The 20,667-nt window shown below is 36.0% G+C and overlaps 1 protein-coding gene across 1 annotated transcript; it reads left to right on the plus strand.

Moving 5' to 3' along the window:
- The first annotated feature begins 7,194 nt into the window (after positions 1 to 7,194).
- LOC130231558 (ubiquitin carboxyl-terminal hydrolase 37-like) lies at positions 7,195 to 19,859 on the plus strand. The gene is made up of 13 exons (XM_056460907.1): positions 7,195 to 7,268; positions 9,767 to 9,919; positions 10,186 to 10,240; positions 13,111 to 13,212; positions 13,726 to 13,851; positions 15,043 to 15,169; positions 15,270 to 15,406; positions 15,499 to 15,598; positions 15,675 to 15,754; positions 15,845 to 15,945; positions 18,318 to 18,396; positions 18,486 to 18,624; positions 19,614 to 19,859. Exons 2-11 carry the CDS (start codon positions 9,781 to 9,783, stop codon positions 18,350 to 18,352), a joined length of 1,002 nt encoding a protein of 333 aa, XP_056316882.1. The 5' UTR covers positions 7,195 to 7,268; positions 9,767 to 9,780; the 3' UTR covers positions 18,353 to 18,396; positions 18,486 to 18,624; positions 19,614 to 19,859.
- Positions 19,860 to 20,667: the final 808 nt, after the last annotated feature.

Below are 20,667 nucleotides of genomic sequence, written 5' to 3' on the forward strand. Positions count from 1 at the left end.
GTGCCAAATGAGAATAACATTAAAAGGTATTAAATGTACCTTTGAGGACCACCAGGAGCAGTTTTAGCCACCGTTGGCGTTCAGAAGAAAATATTGTCCAATCGTCCTCCCTGCTCTCCAGTAACTCAGTGATCTTTAACATAATTATGGAGGAAGAAAAGAAAAGGGAAGCTTCTTCTGGTGATGATGGGTAAGTTCAATCTCTTTTAGGGCCCTATCGTATATACAAGACGTGTTTGGCGTGATTTATTGCTATTTTCAGACCAGTGCAACACTAATTTTCCCGATTTGCGCCATGCTGTTTAAATAGCCAATCCATTTGCACCGCTTTGTGGACTCATGGATGTTCCGGTCTAGAAAGGAGGTGTGTTAAGGTGCATTGTTGGCACGTTTCTATTTTGAGGAACTAAATAAACTGCGCAATTGGCCAGCTGAAAGCAGGTATAAAGTCCAGCACAGAGTGCGTTAGTTATAGTGATGGGAAGTTCGGATTATTTTACTGACTCAGATCTTTGAGCCTCGTTCATCGAGATGAACGAATCTTTTTTTTTTGAGTCATTTCATTCATTTGGTTCAATTTGCCAAAATATATTTAAAATGTTACGAATCGCTTCCAAACACATCTACAACGAGCTCAAAAGGTTGATCACACGACAAACAAGTCATAAACAGAATACTGTAAGGAGGAGAAGATGCTCTTTTGTCTATGAAGGTATTTTTGGCTCTTTGCTCAGCTCACCTCTTCATGTCTTCAAATTTCAGTGGTTCGTTCATGTCACACTGACAGCCACATATAATCCACAATGTACACAGTCTGAGCCGAAAGGAGCCATGATTAGTTCACCTTTCCAGTCTTCTGGTTCTTGAGTCGTTCGTTCATCACGTGACGGAATGTGAAGAGAAATGACTCAAACCGAGGACTCGATAAATGAACGGATCAAATATCTTTCCCACTCTAATGGCCCGTTTCCACTGAGTGGTACGGTACGGTACGGTACGATTCGTTTTGGTACGCTTTTATGGCCGTTTCCACTGTCAAAAAGCGTACCGAACCGAACCGTACCGTACCACTTTTTCAGCACTCTTTCGAAAGGGTATCAAACACGAGAAAGGGTACCAAAAGGCGGAGCCACACGCGCAGCTGAACGCTATTGGTTTACAGAGATACGTCATTCACTTACGCAACAAGCCAGAATGAAAACAAAAAACCCGCCATGTTTGAAATACACAGCCGAGAGATTATAGCGGAATTATAAATACATATAATAACGAGCCATGGTCGATCTGGGCTCAAACAAACCTTGTCGTCGTCTTGATAAACAGCCACAAAGCCAAGAAGAAGAGCAGATTTACCCTGTGCCACGTAGTTTTTTACGAGCCAGTCTGAGGCGCGAGCGGTTTCGCTTTCTTGCTAGCGTTTGCGCGCGTCTAACATTATATCTGAAATAACAAACTTCTTGAGCTGATGATAATAACCTGCGCTTGATTATTGACGTGCTTTTGAAACCCGATCCTGTCAGACACTGACAAACGCGAGAGTGAAGCGTGAAGAAACAAAGGAGAAGCCGGAAAAAAAGGAGCACATTATTTATCAGCAAACATGAACAAAATGCCATGGTTAACTAACTTATTATCTTCACATTTTGGATTAATATGAACCGAGAATGATGGAATTACTCTCTAACAGAGGCTACATGTGCGGCTGAAGATTACAGACACAGATGAGAGGTTTTCACTGTCTGTAGGCTCTATTTTGTGTTGTTTTTGAACCTAAATACGGACGAAATGTCTGCTATAGTTCTTCTGTAGTTGATAACATATCGGAGACTGTAAGGGGCTGTATGTGTTTATATATGTTCATTTATTTAGTTATTTAATATAATCACAGACGTTACAGTAGGCTGTTTCGCACTACCATAGATCTGCAGTTATAATCAACTCATGTTCATTGAAAAGTTAGTAATAAACATTTCTACACCAGTATTTGTGTGTGTAAAGTCTCTGTGTTGTGAGAAGAGCTTCTCATATGATATGTGAGCGACCCATACAGCTTTATTGTAGACATTTCCTCGAGCGAGAATGACGTCGACTGAAACTTTCTGTCATACACCACGCCCACCAAAAGGGTACCCTTGTTAGTGGAAACGCAAGCTTGATAAAGGTGACCCGCACCAAACCGTACCGTACCGTACCGTACCAGTCAGTGGAAACAAGCCATAAATGCATATGATTGGCTTCTGTCTTTCACGTGATGATGATGAACAACTCAGACCGAGGACTCAAGAAATGAACGCATCAAATCTTTTTCCGGCTCTAAACGCATATGATTGGCTAGGCTTTAGTCTTTCATGTGATGAACGAACTTTATAGAGGACTCGAAAAATGAACTAATCTTCTCCCGTGCTACACAACAGGTGCATGAACGAATGAGTGAATCACTTAGTTCATTCGAGTCAATCGTTCTTTTGTCACATAACGTGAAAGAAAGCATAAGAGATGAGTTATTTAATAAATCAAACTGTCTTTGTGAACCGTTTTGTATCATATGAAGCTGCAGCCATTAGAAACATGAACACTGTTTAATTGTTGTTTGTTTTATTATTTTTTTCCAGAAAAGCGTTATAACAAAGCAGATGACTTTAAAATCACTATAAAAATACAAACAAAAGGAAAAGAAAATAGTGCACATCAAGCTAGACTTCTTATAAATAAAAACAAGTAAGCTTTAAATGAAATAACTTGTTTGTGCCATAAAAGCTTTATATCAAATAGAGCAACTCTTCCCAATAGATGTTTTTATGAAACAACAACTTGACTTTAGAATATTAAACCAACAGTGCACAACAAGCTTTTTTTTTTATAATTAGATTTAAATAAGCTTTAAAACAACACTATGTGGCTTTTCTTGTTGGACTTGGCTTAAGGTTTGTTAGCATTCAAACACACATGCTCCTGAACCTTCAATAGGCTGAGTCCGTTTCTTCTTTCTGATGATTTGAAGTGCTTCCCTCATTACTTGTTGGTCACAGGATAAAAGCTTCTGCTTAATGAGTAAATGTAAATGCAATCTTTTTTATACAAATATTAGACCAATACATAAAGTCTGCATAGAAAAACATTATTACACAAAAAATGGGGTAAGAATGGACAAATTACCAATCACTTGAAATTGTAGAATTTGATTAATTTATCATATAGCCTAGCTTAGTGTTAGTTTTCTGATAGCAAGTTGCGTTCTGTGAATGAACGTCTCCTCGTGGTTTCATCCCTAAGAGGGAAGAAATCACTTTCCCGAACTCTCGCATTCAATCTGCCCAGTTGGTGGAATGAACTCCCTAACTACATCAGAACAGCAGAGTCACTTGCTGTCTTCAAGAAACGACTAAAAACGCAACTGTTTAGTCTCCACTTTCCTTCCTAATCTGTAACTGCCTCTCTGGCTATACCACTAACTGTACTCTCTCTCTCTCTCTCTCTCTCTCTCTCAAAAAAAAATAAAATAAAAAACATTACTAATGCTTTGCTTCTTAGACTTTACACACCTGAAACTTGTCTATAGCACTTGTTCACTGCTGCTCTTATAGTTGTGTAAATTGCTTCCTTGTCCTCATTTGTAAGTCGCTTTGGATAAAAGCGTCTGCTAAATGACTAAATGTAAATGTAAATATCCTTGTTTTTATCTTTTATCATTGATTATTAGTGTTTATAGTCTGTTTCCATGTTATACTGCGAATGTGCTAACTGGAATGTTTTGTTAGGGTTCTGATTGTTTAATGTTTACTACATGCACAATATTAGATTAGTGAAAGCATCGATGGAAGGACTGTGTTTGTTGGACTGGACTTTACTAGAACTATGTTAAGCTGCTTTGACATAATCTACATTGTGAAAAGTGCCATATAAATAAACATGAATTGAAGTGTGTGTGCTGTTTCAGATACTGAGCAACATCACCATCTGCTGGCCTGGACAACACAGCTGCCTCAAATACACACAACATTTCAGAAATGCAAAAGATTGTTTCATTTCTGTACATCACTGTTTTACAAAAACACATCTTTAACTTTATACTGAGGCAGATGCAGCTCTGAGTTATTTAAAAGGCTTAAAGTTATTTAATCACATTTAGAGGTCTGGATCAAGGCACCAATACCTGTGTATTCTCACTCAAGACCATTGGATGTATAATTTCTGGGCTCACAATAAGTTATTTGAGCTTCTGGCTATCTAAGATATTTTATTATAGTGCTAGATGAATTATTTAAACAGTGTAAAATAAAAAGACAGACATCATCTGCCATCTGCTGGTCAGATTTTATAGTATTACATCTTAATGATAGAGTAAATTATATTATTTATCACAAACACTGTGAATCTGTCTGCTAACAGTAGCTTTAAATGTGTTATTTTATTTTAATGTATATTGTAACATCTAAAGCTGTTATTAAAATGTTGGTCAAAATAGTCTGTTTACAAAAACCTGGATTGCTTTATTTGTGTTTATGTGTATTTGATTACATTTATTATTAGCGTTATTATGCCACTGGGAATAGCCTTAATGTGTTAAAAATGTTTACAGGAAAGCCATGTTGTGTCAAAAAAAGAATAATAAATGTATAATGACCAATTCTCCATGTTTCTATTATGAATAATATTACCCACAGGAAAATACCACAGTAAATTATTGTAATTACTGTAGTATTAAAAAAATACACACTATATTCAAGTGTATAATACTATATATACTGTAATATTTGCAACACCTTAATGAATGCTACATTGTACTGCAGTATTAACTATAGTAAATTGTTAATCTGTACAGTAGTACACTTTAGTTATAGTGAACTATGGTGTATAGTAATATATCATACCATATTTGTCAAAAACTGTAGTATTGGGTCATTTGATTTTTATTTTTATAGTTGTTTTATTAGCCTAAACTATATATAGCATCTGTAGAATTACCACAACAGATTATTTCAAGTGAGTTGCTATAGTATGCTTCAGAAACACTATAGTGTTTACTATAAGTTACTGTAGTTTTTTTATTTTAGTGTTTATATATTTTTTGTTTGTATAACAGTGACCAGAATGCTTGTTTGTTATAATTTGCCAAAGCTAAAGGAGGTTTGCCAGTTATGGGACACTTGTCTGTGGCAAATAAGGTAGCTCTTGTAACTCCAGTGTTGAAGTTCATAATGTATAGTCAACGAGAAGGCGAGCCGCTGTGACGTAACGCATTCTAAAATCGAACGCGTTCCACAATTCCAAAAAGCGCGCGCTGCAGCTGAAGCGCCTCAGAACACTTCATCGCCTGCTACGGTAAGGGAAATACACTCTGGCTTTGTCAAGTTTTACAACAAAACACATAAATTATTTAATTTCTCTGAAGAAAATATGATATTTGTCACACTGGTTGGATAAAATAATCTCAATTATCGTCTGATTGATTAATTATATTCGAGAGAACTCACTCGGTGTTTGAAATACTATGAAATCTCACAGTGAATGTGTTTAAATGTCGATATTTAATACTGTGTTGTATATTAATATTAAATGTCTGCTGTAGATAATACTATTGATAATTCCACTGTTTAAAGTGAGCTTATTTGTACACATTTGTCATGATATATGTAATAAAATCGACAAATATTTGTACATGCTAAGAAAACAAGTGTAACTAAGTGTAACTGAGCTCACATTTGAAGATTACTACGAAAATGCTTTTCTAACTTAGACTTTTGTCTTGTTTTTAATCCAAATATCTGAAATTTTCTTAAATAAAGAAGCATTTTCTAGACAATCAAAAATATTGTCTGGTTTTAAGAAATAATATGCCAAAATTAAGTGAGTTTTCCCATAAAACAGGCAAAATAACCTGCTAGTGGGTTAACCAAAACTATCTTCTATCAAAAGGATGAACAATATTATTTAGCTCACCCCATTGGCAGATTATTTAGATTGTTTTAAATAAAAACTCAAAGACGTTTGCAAATTATAATTTGGCGTGGAAACAAAAGTTGAATATTAAACATATTGACTCTTTTACAGTCACAAAATCCCCAGTTTATGATCGAGATGACTACTAATGAAGAAGACACATTTGAAATTCAACCATTGTGACAACATGAGAGAATCATAACTATTAATGCACAAGTGCTAACGCTGAGTTGTGTTTACCTCTAGAATATGGATGGTGACATTCAGCTAGCAGAGAAAATGGCTTTGAAGAGCAAAGAGGAGATGAAGAACGTGATGAGGGTGATGTTTCCGTCTTCTTCGGTAGATCTGGAGGATTCTTCCTTTTCAGGTCCTGGAGATAATGGCAAACTCCCCTCTCCGTCCTCCCGAAAGCGTAGATTTCCATCTATGCGGCGCGTTTTTGGCAAAATCCTATCAATTTTGATGCCGTGTGTGTGTTTGTCATCTGAGGAGGAGGATACCTCCTCCGTCAGCGACAGGAAAACTGATGCTTCGTTCTCAGCTGCAGTCCACAGATCATCCGAAGATCATCCAGAGGTTGATCTGCCTGCAGGCCAGCAGAAAGAAGCAGACGAAGGTTTGAGAATATTAATAATTCACAGCTTTTTCTGTAACGTCATCTTCAGCTCGGTTTCTGTCTTCGAAGTTTGTCTAAAAAGTTCAATACATTTATGTCCTTAATAGAAAGTAAGTTATTCTGTTTATTTTCCACAGCTGTAATTTTATCCACAGCTGTACTTGAAGACCCCCCCACCATATCTGAAATGAGCGAATGTTCAGAATTACAACAGATGGCGACTAACCTTGATGCAGGTAAAGACAAATCACAGGCCAAATCACAGAATCGAATATTGCATGATTTAGACCGCATCAATGTGGTCACGTGATTGGCCCATGAACATTTCCTGCTTGTTATCAAACTATTTCATAACTGAAACAAGAGTCAATTCCATCATAACTTCATGTTGAAACAGCTCTCATAACATTATTGATCAATATGTGCCTCTTTTTGGATTCTCTGAAGTTACAGAAATTAAAAATGTAGCACAATTAAATACACTGGGACCATTGCTATTGTGTACGTCCCTCAAAATGGTCTATAACAACCCTAATACATATGTATGTGCACTTAAAAAGTCTCTAAAAGTGCTACTCATTTATGTCTTTAATAAAAGCTGAATTATTTTGTGTGTTATCCACAGCTGCACTTGACGACGTCTCTTTATCTGAAATCATCCAATGCTCAGAGTTAAAAGAGGCGGAGCTGCAGATTGAACTCCACACAGGTAAGAGACATTACATCCTTTTAACCAGACAAACTTTGAGGCTGGCTTCAGAAAGCCTGTGGGTAGTTTATTTAGTTTAAAATAGCTTGAACAAGATAGATAGATAGATAGATAGATAGACGATAGATAGACGATAGATAAACGATAGATAAACGATAGATAGATAGATAGATAGATAGATAGAACGATAGATAGATAGATTGATAGATAGATAGATAGATAGATAAACGATAGATAGATAGATAGATAGATAGATAGATAGATAGATAGATAGATAGATAAACGATAGATGGATAAACGATAGATAGATAGATAGATAGATAGATAGATAGATAGACGATAGATAAACGATAGATAGATAGATAGATAGATAGATAGATAGATAGATAGATAGATAGATAGATAGATAGATAGATAGATAGATAGATAGATAGATAGAACGATAGATAGATAGATTGATAGATAGATAGATAAACGATAGATAGATAGATAGATAGATAGATAGATAGATAGATAGATAGATAGATAGATAGATAGATAGATAGATAGATAGATAGAACGATAGATAGATAGATTGATAGATAGATAGATAAACGATAGATAGATAGATAGAGAGATAGATAAACGATAGATGGATAGATAGATAAACGATAGATAGATAAACGATAGATAGATAGATAGATAAACGATAGATGGATAGATAGATAGATAGATAGATAGATAGATAGATAGATAGATAGATAGATAGATAAACGATAGATGGATAAACGATAGATAGAGAGATAGATAAACGATAGATGGATAAACGATAGATAGATAGATAGATAGATAGATAGATAGATAGATAGATAGATAGATAGATAGATAGATAGATAGATAGATAGATAAACGATAGATGGATAAACGATAGATAGATAGATAGATAGATAAACGATAGATGGATAAACGATAGATAGATAGATAGATAGATAGATAGATAGATAGATAGATAGATAGATAGATAGATAGATAGATAGATAGAACGATAGATAGATAGATTGATAGATAGATAGATAAACGATAGATAGATAGATAGAGAGATAGATAAACGATAGATGGATAGATAGATAAACGATAGATAGATAAACGATAGATAGATAGATAGATAAACGATAGATGGATAGATAGATAGATAGATAGATAGATAGATAGATAGATAGATAGATAGATAAACGATAGATGGATAAACGATAGATAGAGAGATAGATAAACGATAGATGGATAAACGATAGATAGATAGATAGATAGATAGATAGATAGATAGATAGATAGATAGATAGATAGATAGATAGATAGATAGATAGATAGATAGATAGATAAACGATAGATGGATAAACGATAGATAGATAGATAGATAGATAAACGATAGATGGATAAACGATAGATAGATAGATAGATAGATAGATAGATAGATAGATAGATAGATAGATAGATAGATAAACGATAGATAAACGAAAGATAGATAGATAGATAGATAGAGAGATGGATGGATGGATGAATAGATAGATGGATGGATGGATTGATAGATAGATGGATGGATGGATTGATAGATCAATTAGCATGTTGTTAGCATGTTTGCAGTATGGATTAGTATGTTGGTAACATAATTCCAGTACAGGTTAGCACGTTATTATCATGATTCCAGTATGAATTAGCATGTTGCTACCATGTCTCCATGTTTTTAGCGTGTTTCCAGTATGTATTAGCATGCAGGTTACAGGTTAGCATGATTCCAGTCTAAATTAGCATGTCTCCAGCATGAATTAGCGTGATTCTAGTATGAATTAACATGTTAGCATGTTTCCAGTACAGGTTAGCATGTTGTTAGCATGTTTCCAGTATGGGTTAGTATGTTATTAGCATTGATTAGCATGTAAGCAGCATGATTCTAGCATGGATTAGCATGTTGTTAGCTTGATTCTAGTATGAATTAGCATGTTGTTAGCATAAATTAGTTAACAATTACTATTACTATTTATTTATATTACAATTACTATTATTAAATTACTCAGTGGTTAGCACTGTTGCCTCACAGCAAGAAGGTCGCTGGTTCGAGTCCCGGCCGGGCCAGTTGGCATTTCTGTGTGGAGTTACACTGTAGGTGAATTGATGAACTAAATTGGCCGTGGTGTACGAGTGTGTGAATGAGTGTGTGTGGGTGTTTCCCGGTACTGTGTTGTGGCTGGAAGGGCATCCGCTGCGTGAAACATATGCTGGAATAGTTGGCGGTTCATTCCGCTGTGGCTGTATAAATCAGAGACTAAGCTGAAGGAGAATGAATGAGTGAATGAGATGGTCCCCATTGACTTCCATTGTAGGGAAATACTGTGCAAGTCAATGGTGAGCAGTCATTCTGGAAGTGACCTCCTCATTTAAGGTTAATGAGTTCAGATCTGCTCCTTCATGCTGTCTATAAAGCCTGCAGATAGATCATTTTCACTATTCATATTTCTTTCCAGAAAAAGCTGTGGAGATGAAGCCCTCTCCTTCTGTGTCTGAACACCAAACCTCCGATCGAAAGCCTGAGGGGGGGAAAGCACATGAAGACAGCTCTTTATCTGAAATCAGCGAATGTTCAGAGTTACAAGAGATGCCGACTGAACTTTATACAGGTAAGACAAATCACAAAAAATGAAGACCACCTGACATGACGAGCCACATATCTGTGTGTGCGCTCTAGTCTAATTACAGGAGTCTGTCACACTTGTTCATTATTACATCTGTTGAAGGATTTCGAATGCAGTCTGTGTCATAAACCATTTCAACAGAGCTGATATGCAGCATTGGTTTATAAGATCAGCTGGCTTTCTTTAAGCAGTGCAGGTTACTGTATGTGATTTATTGACTGAACTCTATCATTTATCCTTCTGTTTTACAGATATCTCATGTATTTATGATCTGTATCGACCTCAAGCATCCTGTGTACAACCTGGGTATTGTATTATATCATTCTATATTGTGTTGTATTGTATTATATTATATTATATTATATTATATTATATTATATTATATTATATTATATTATATTATATTATATTATATTATATTATATTATATTATACCATATTATATTATACTATATTATATTATACTATATTATATTATATTATACTATTATATTATATTATATTATACTATTATATTATATTATATTATACCATATTATATTATACTATATTATATTATACTATATTATATTATACTATTATATTATATTATACTATATTATGTTATATTATATTATATTATATTATACCATATTATATTATATTATACTATTATATTATATTATACTATATTATGTTATATTATATTATATTATATTATACCATATTATATTATATTATACTATTATATTATATTATATTATATTATACTATATTATGTTATATTATATTATATTATACTATACTATATTATATTATATTATATTATACTATATTATATTATACTATATTATATTATATTATACAATTATATTATATTATATTATACAATTATATTATATTATATTATATTATATTATATTATATTATATTATATTATATTATATTATACTATATTACACTATTATATTATATTATATTATATTATATTATACTATTATATTATATTATGTTGTGTTGTATTGTATTGTATTACAGTATATTATATTATATTACATTATATTATATTACAGTATATTATATTATATTAAATTATAATATAATATATTGTGTTGTGTTGTATTGTATTACAGTATATTATATATTACAGTATATTATAGTATATTATATTATAGAATAGTATATTACAGTATATTATTGTATTTTGTATTATAGTATATTATAGTATAGTGTAGTGTAGTATATTATAGTATAGTATATTACAGTATATTGTAGTGTAGTATAGTAAATTATAGTATATTATAGTACAGTATATTACATTATAGTGTAGTATAGTATATTATAGAGTAGTATAGTATATTAGAGTATAGTATTTTGCAGTATATTATAGTGTAGTATAGTATATTACATTATAGTGTAGTGTAGTATATTATAGTATATTACAGTATATTATACTATAGAATAGTATATTACAGTATATTATTGTATTTTGTATTGAAGTATATTATAGTATATTACAGTATATTATAGAATAGTATATTACAGTATTATATTGTATTTTGTATTGTATTATATTATAGTATAGTATATTACAGTATATTATAGTGTAGTATAGTATATTATATTATAGTGTAGTGTAGTATATTATAGTGTAGAGTAGTATAGCATATTAGAGCAGTGGTTCTCAAACTTTTAAACCCGCGACCCCCATTGTAAGATCGTCAAGAACTCGCGACCCCCCACTACCAAAGCATATACAAACAATAAAAATAGCTTTTTTTAAGCTGTTCACAATATTTTAACTATATTTACTATAGATTACAGGGCTCGAAATTAACATTTTTGCTTGTTACCACTGGTGCTTCTAACTTTAAAAATGTAGACGCACCAGCCAAAATTTAGTGGCTCCCACCAATTATCGCACTGTTACTACAAGTTTTATAAACAGATTTAATGCATTTGAAAATCAACACTAATCAAAACTAACAAGCAAAAAAATAAATATGCATGCGTGAGGAAAATATGTCTTAATGAAATCCCGTTATCACAAGAAAAGACATTTTTATAACATAATTGAGTGACCAAAAGATACACGGACGGATATCCCAAAAGATATCCCACAGACTTTACAGTGAATGCTAGTTATTTTCATAGCAGACTTGAAGCCAATGGAGGTCTTTTATCCACTCTTCAATAAGTATAGCTGGTGGATTAACATTCAGCACATGATCAGTAATCAGATGTGCCAATATTTGTAGCTTTAGGTGTTTCTAAGACAAAATCTGTCAGTGTTGTTTTCATTCTCTCGTCTTCAGCGCTTTACATTTTCGCGGTTGTAGCTCCTGTCATCTGAAGACAGGAGGCGTTGACTGAGTGATTGACAGCTGATTTTAACCAATCATTCGTGTTCAGTTCTTAGAGCAGTGGGCCAATAAGAAGAGCGCGAAGGCGGGGCAAGCGTTGAAGGCTTTGTTTACTGCGGCAAGTTGACATGACAACAGTTTTAAACTGTTCCTGAGCGCTGCGTTCCAAGTACAAAGATGCATTCTGCCCGAATGTGTCCTAAATACTTTATGAATCAGTAATATCTTTTTAAAAATCTGAAAATATTAGCTTTCACTTGTAATACTGAAAAATATTTATTATAATCACTGAAAATTACACAATTTTTAAATAACTCTCGCGACCCCTTGAAATTATTCTGCGACCCCCGCAGGGGTCGCGACCCCCAGTTTGGGAACCACTGTATTAGAGTATAGTATATTACAGTATATTATAGTGTAGTAATTTAAAGTATATTATAGTATATTACAGTATACTTTATTATAGTATAGTATATTATAGTATATTACATTATAGTGTAGTATAGTATATTATAGTGTAGTATACTTTATTATAGTATAGTATATTACAGTATATTATAGTACATAACAGTGCATTATAGTATATTATATTATATATTATTATTGTAAATTATAGTAAATTACATAGCATATCCTAGTGTGGTATAGAATATTGTAGTATATTATAGTAAATTATAGTATATTACATTATAGTATATTATAGTGTAGTATAGTATGGTATGTTGTAGTATAGTATATTATAGTATATTACAGTATAGTATATTATAGTATAATATAGTATATTACAGTATAGTATAGTATAGTAGTTAACATGTTTGTATGATGTTTTTTCAGGCTTCCAGACATAGAGGCCATGTTCAGAGAGTATTGGGTTTCAGAACTGAAGACTGATCTGAAGATTGAACCCGATGACCACGAAGAACACTCTCCTTTGGGGTAAAGACACTTTTGATATAATGATAGACTTTAGAAAAGACACAATATGCGAACGGCCCCTAGAAGGCCGCCATCATTTGCGACCTCCAGCAGATGATATTGTCCAGACATGCTGGAGTCACCTGATTTGTTGACAAATGGGTTGCAGATCTATTTCTTGGCCCTTTGTGGGTCCATCACTGGACCTTTTCCTCTTTGCAAAGAAACTTGCCAAAGACATCTGCTTCTTACTCATTTTGCTGCTTGTGGGTTAAATTTGGGCGCTCAAGTGGCCGAGATATAACCGAGAGAATACGGTAATTCTTCAAAGTAAAAGATCCTTCAGATAATAAATAAAACGAAAATATTTAATGAATTCTAGTGCGGCCCATTACCAACTGATCAATGGACCGGGACTGGTACCGGTCCGCGGCCTCAAGGTTGAGGATCACTGATTTAGCAGATGCTTTTGTCCAAAGCCTTTAGACTGTTCTTAGTAGTAATCTAACCAAAAATGTCAATTTTTTTCCTCAGTCTTCCCAATCTAGGCAACACATGCTACATGAACTCAGTCCTGCAGTGCCTCCTGAGTATTCCCCCCTTCCAGGACGATGTGCTTTCCAGCCAGGATGAATGGAGAGATACAGACACGCTGCTCAGGTAACAAGAATAAAGCATGTTCTGGTTTTAATGAGTTAACAAACAAACATGTGTACAGCGCCAGCTCCTAAAACTGAGCTTTTGATTGATCTATTTAATGTCTTGTACATCCACAGAGTCCGATCTGTTGTGTTTTATTAACATCTCCAATCATAAATTTTGTATTGACTTGGGCAACACGGGCTCAATCTGAAAACGTAGTCCCGCGGACGTTTCTTGAGACCGCAAATTAAGTAGCCAGGGGTACGTATGGCTGCTTTTCATTTGTTTTGAACGAACGGCGGTGTGACGCCATTCCTTTTCGCGCTTACCGGCTGACAGCTTACTCCGTGTGGGCGGCTTTCCCGCCACAACAAGTTTGTCCAGTTAGCTCGCCGTGTATGTCGGCGGACTTGAGACGCAGAGAGGAGATGACCACGAGGACGACAGGGTTTGATTCTGGGGAAGAGCGGGTCCAGAAATCAGGGAAGACAAAAACAGAATCTAAAAAATAAAATGAACGAGGGAATAACAGGGTGAGAATGTGGCAAAATCCCAAAATGTAAAAAAAAACAGACGAGGGCTTTTCTTTTTCTGGACGGCTTTTGGAAATCGTTGGTTGGGTTTTAGGGAAGTAAGTGAGTAGGCGGGTCAATCGATAAAATTGGTTGGGTTTAGGGAAGGAGGAGGGTGGGTCTGTCGATTGGTCGGCTGGCCAGTCAGACAGATGTTTGGTCGACAGCAGCCTCTGGTGGGTTCACGCGAGAAACGCGGGCGCAAACGGCACTCGGGAGAGAAATTTGAGATACAAAAAAGCGCACACAGCGGCCTCTCGTGGATTTGCGAAAACAAAAACTTCAAAAATACGTACCTTCCGGGACGTATTTCGTGGGATCCAGAAAAGTCCACGGGACTGCGTTTTCAGAATCAGCCTGGGTTGCACTTTAATTGTATTGACTACACCTAAACCACACCTATAAAAACAATAACTATGGTACAGCTCAGAAAAAAGGACGCTTTATTTATGTGCACATGTTCAGTAGCTGAGCTGTATCCCTTCTAGCCCTAAACCAATCTACCAGGGGTGGAAGCCCCTCCCATTTTGAGGTTTCCCAAAATACTTGTGATATATTCTTGAAATTGTTTATCCCACAGTAATTCCTATTCAATTCTATATAGCTCAGACTAACCCAGTCATCTGTGTCTCTCCAGTGTGTTTTCAGACCTGTTTATGAGCCGGCTGGACAACAGCAACACCAGCCTGAAGATAAGGCTCTTGAGAAAAGTTAAAGGCTACATTGAAAATGACAGTGCGGATTTCATGGGAGACTTCCAGCAGGTGAGCGCACCTTAAACCAGAATCTTCAACTAGTTTTTCATGTTAGTGCCGTTTCACACCTGCTCAAGCCCAGTTTTAAACCTGTTGTGTTTCTCCTCAGGATGCTCATGAGTTCCTCGTGCTGTGCCTGTCCCATCTGAAAGAGGAAGGCCAGATCCTGAAGATGTCCTTTCCCTCGTACATTTGCCCCATAGCCAATATGGAGTTCAAGCTTGAAACGGAGCGCACCTGTGTCAGGTAATGACACCACACTCCTCCATGTGCGTGACGATCTAGCGTTTCATACATGCTTGAGCATTTCTATGAACTTCTTCTCATTGTGGTTTTAGTTGTGGTCTCCGGAAGACATTTACAGAAGACGCAAACTACATCTCGCTGGTCCTCGGCCAGAATGCAAGTGTGTCGGACAGCCTGCAGCAGTACATGAGCGTGAGTGTCAGTGCTAATCTCATTATACTGCATGAATAGCATGTCATTTCTGATAGGTTTTCTTTCTTTTCTTCAGACATCTTCAATTGATTGCATGTGCTGCAATTGTAACGGCACAAAGGCCTCTGTGACCCAGAGGTTTTTGAATTTCCCAAGGTACGACACATTGTTGAACAGCTACTAATCTAACTAAATAACCAAACATGAGCCGGGCTGTAATTTCTGATCATTTGAATCGCTCTACAGAGTTCTGGTTTTCCTGGTGTCACGCTTTGACATCCTGTCTGATTGTAAGCTGAGGAATCCACTGAAGATTACAGAAGAGTTGACGCTGTCCTCTGTTAAAGGTATGCCAGGTGTTTATAGAGCATTCTGAGGGTTGTAAACAAAACAACGGTCCCAACGTTTTTTATATCTATACCTTCGAGAATTCAAAAAGAGCCACATATTGATAAATAATGCTGTGATAGCTGTTTTAACATTATGATTGAATTACCTCTTTTGTATTGTGATGTGAATGTAAACACCTCTACCAGCTTACTCTATTTGCATTCAACGTCAATATCTTTTAATTTATATTCATATTTTGATGGAGCTTCTAGGTTTAGGTTTGTGACAAATTTGCTAATCATTTACAAGTGTATTTGCTGCAATTACGGTCTTATATTAAAGAGTTTCCTGGGAAAGGGAGACAGAAACGTTTTCCCCCAACTGCTGCAAGTATTGTTCCAATACTTGGTGGTTGTGGTCTTCGAATTTGGGAAGTATTTGGGAATTCTGAGACCAATCTGAAGGACAATCTCAGGAAGAAAATGTACCTTTTCTGTTTGCCTTTTGTTCATCAGGAGAGATCAGAGAGCAGCCAAAGTCTGATAAAAAGAGACCAGCGAGCCTTCTGTCATTTCTCCAGAGAATCCTGAAGAAAAAGAACAAAGTTGCACCCCTGATACCCAAAGAAAAGGCAGAGACAGCAAATCATGACATATAGATAGATGGATGGACAGACAGACAGACTGATTAATTGATTTATGGATGGATGCATGGATGGATTTATGGATGGATGGATGGATGGATGGATAGATAACTGTTTAAATGGGATAGATATATGGATGGATGGACAGGTGTGTGGATCGATAAATAGATGTATGCATAGAGGGATGGATAAATGGTAGATAGATAGATAGATAGATAGATAGATAGATAGATAGATAGATAGATAGATAGATAGATAGATAGATAGATAGATAGATAGATAGATAGATAGATAGATAGATAGATAGATAGATAGATGGATGGATGGATGGATGGATGGATGGATGGATGGATGGATGGATGGATGGATAGGTGTGTGGATAGATAAATCGATGTATGCATAGAGGGATGGAAAAATGGTGCATGGATGGATGGATGGATGAATAGGTGTGTGGATAGATAAATGGATGTATGCATAGATGGATGGATAAATATAGATAGATAGATAGATAGATAGATAGATAGATAGATAGATAGATAGATAGATGGATGGATGGATGGATGGATGGATGGATGGATGGATAGATGGATGGATAGATGGATAGGTGTGTGGATAGATAAATGGATGTATGCATAGAGGGATGGAAAAATGGTGCATGGATGGATGGATGGATGAATAGGTGTGTGGATAGATAAATGGATGTATGCATAGATGGATGGATAAATGGTACATAGATAGATGGATAGATGGATGGATGGATGGATGGATAGGTGTGTGGATAGATAAATGGATGTATGCATAGAGGGATGGATAAATGGTGGATGGATGGATGGATAGATAGATAGATGGATGGATGGATGGATGAATGGATAGGTGTGTGGATAGATAAATGGATGTATCCATAGAGGGATGGAAAATGGTAGATAGATAGATAGATAGATAGATAGATAGATAGATAGATAGATAGATAGATAGATAGATAGACGGACGGACGGACGGACGGACGGACGGACGGACGGACGGACGGACGGACAGACAGAGGACAGACAGACAGACAGACAGACAGACAGACAGACAGACAGACAGACAGACAGACAGATAGATAGATAGATAGATAGATAGATAGATAGATAGATAGATAGATAGATAGATAGATAGATAGATAGATAGATAGATAGATAGATAGATAGATAGATAGATGGATGGATGGATGGATGGACAGATAGAGATGGATAGATAACTGTTTAAATTGGATGGATGGATGAATGGATGGACAGGTGTATGGATAAATAAATGGATGTATGCATAGATGGATGGATAAATGGTACATAGATGGAGACTTGAATAATGAGTGGGTAGATTGACAGATGGGTGGATAGATGGATATATGGATGGAGAAATACAAAGATGGGATAGAGAGATGGATAGATCTTCAGTAGATCAATGGATAGATGGGTTGATGCATAGAGTTATGTATAAATGGCACATTAATAGACATGGGTAAATAGATAACAAGAAAAGATTGATAAAGTTTTAAGACTGAATAAGAGTCGTGTATATAGGAGTCTTATTAATAGATAGAAGGTAATAGGGTTAGTTGGATGGATGGATGGATGATTCACAGTTAGATATAGACATATGGGAGATTGATAGATGAGTATGAATGGACAGCAGGCACTTTTCTGTAACATTATGGACCGTTATCTAACACTTGTTTCTCACATCTTATACATGTTTCTTAAACAGGAGGAAGAACCAGTCGACACCAGGGTGGAGTATAGACTCACTGGAGCAGTCTCACACTTGGGACACAAATTGTTTTCTGGTAGGAATTGACCATACATGTTAAATTGTCTCATTTGTTCGTTCATTGACCAGTTGAGGTTCCAGAGTTATACAGTTTCTCTGTTGCAGGACACTACATAAGTCATATTCGTGATCCAAGTGACGATGGATGGCTGCATTGCAGTGACTTTTCTGTCAGCAAAACCAGCTGGGCAGAAGCGTCCAAAGAAATGAAGAGGAACTGCTACATGTTGTTCTACGTCCAGCGGTGATTAAATGCTCTGTGTTTTGAACATTCAGAATGGGCTCTGTGCACAGCTAGAGTTTTAAAGCCAGCAATAAACTTCAGGTTAAAGCTTTATGAGACTATTTTCAGCTTCACAGGGTTGTTTTTACAGCATCGATGTTGTAATGTAATTACAATACATTCAGTTAAACAGAGTTAAGCATTCATTTAGTTGGTCAAGCGTAAACAAGATGAAAGACCGTTGTAACCACTAGCGCCGTCAGTAGCAACAGGCTAGCGCAGAAATTCCATTGAAAATACTGGGGTAAAATAAATGTTCATATTTTAAAGACCTGGCAGGGGGAAATGGATATTAATACAGTGTTCCTTGTCTGATTTGAGTACCACCCCTGCTGAAAAATCCAGCTTAAACCAGCCTAGGCTGGTTGGCTGGTTTTAGCTGGTTGACCAGCCTGGTTTTAGAGGGGTTTTGGCCACTTTCAGGCTGGTTTCCAGCCATTTCCAGACTGGTCTTAGCTGGTCAGGCTGGAAAATGACCAGCTAAATCCAGCTAAAACCAGCTTGACCAGCCTGGTTTAAGCTGGACATAGCTGGTTTTGGCTGGGCTTCCAGCCTGGCAAGGTGGTCAAGCTGTTTTTTTGCTGGTCATTTTCCAGCCTGACCAGCTAAGACCAGGCTGGAAATGGCTGGAAACCAGCCTGAAAGTGGCCAAAACCCCTCTAAAACCAGGCTGGTCAACCAGCTAAAACCAGCCAACCAGCCTAGGCGAGTTTAAGCTGGTTTTTCAGTAGGGACTTCATATCAAATATCTAACAGGCAATGAAGATCACTGATTTTTAAAGAAAACAGATCTTAAACGTGACAATTTTATAATGGAAAGACAGTTCACCGGAAGTCCTGGTGTTACCTGGCTGAGAACTAAAAGTCTGTGTGCATATAACCCATTTAATTCTCACATGGTTCCATCTCTTGCTGTGGGATAAAAACACTGAAATCCTCTGTTTCTGTAGATAAGCAGCAGTTTGTAGCTGACAGTCCTGAAGAGGCGGAGAACAGCAGACTGAGCTTCAGAAGGTCAAGATTCAGAAGATTCTGCCAAAAAAAAAAAAAAACCCTGAGACCTTCAGAACACACATGAAGAGCCTCCTGACCCTCTTATAAAGGAATCACAGTTTGAATGTTTCTCCACCCTTGCTGTGTATGGAGGGTCAGGGAAAAGAAGAATGAAATTCTGGACAGTTTGGAACTGTATGAGTGCAAGGAAATGATGGCAGATTTGATGTGAACTGTAACTTGACCAATCACAATAAAAATAATTTTTCCAATCCTCGCAAACTCTGTCAGTTGTTTACAGAGCTCTGAACGTTCTCCTTCCAGTGCGTCAGCATATTTGAGAGTGTCTGAAGTATTAGGAATGAATTTAAAAAATAAAATGGTATTTAATTACTCGCTTTCCAAAGCCCTGAGGCTTTTATTTATCTTCAGAACACACTCGGTCACTTCAGAATCAACGTGGTTACATGCATTATGGTGGGAGAAGAGCTTTCAGAGTATTAGCATTGTAAAAGAAGCTACTTTTGACATGCATTACACAGACAACCCTAACCAGCGTAGGAGCTATTTTTCGGTTGCAATTCTCTTTCATGACACTAGAGGGTGTATCATGTGTTTGTGCTTTCAGCTCAGAAGGGTGCCCTGAAGAAGGTCAAGCTAATGTGCTTTTAACCATGATTAACTCGGATGTTTTGTATCTGTCGTTTGATGGGAGAAATGGACAGTAAATGTAAAGGAATATCCAACAGCTTTTTGTTTGCATCATCCAGCAACACACAAATTAAAGTCAAAAGGTTTGACTACAATTGGACCTGGATTTTGATTAGGAAATCTGCATCAATGGATCATATTGGAGACTGTAGGACAAGTGGACTGATCTGCAGGAGGACAAGCACATTGATGGCTGGTCTGGAATCAGTGGTTGAATTTGAAAGCCTGTGGATGTTTGTGATGGCAGAATCAAGGTATGAGAACTACCATATAACACTGACTTGACAAATGTGTACATGA

This window comes from Danio aesculapii, chromosome 7, assembly GCF_903798145.1.
Source record: "Danio aesculapii chromosome 7, fDanAes4.1, whole genome shotgun sequence".
NCBI lineage: Eukaryota > Metazoa > Chordata > Actinopteri > Cypriniformes > Danionidae > Danio > Danio aesculapii.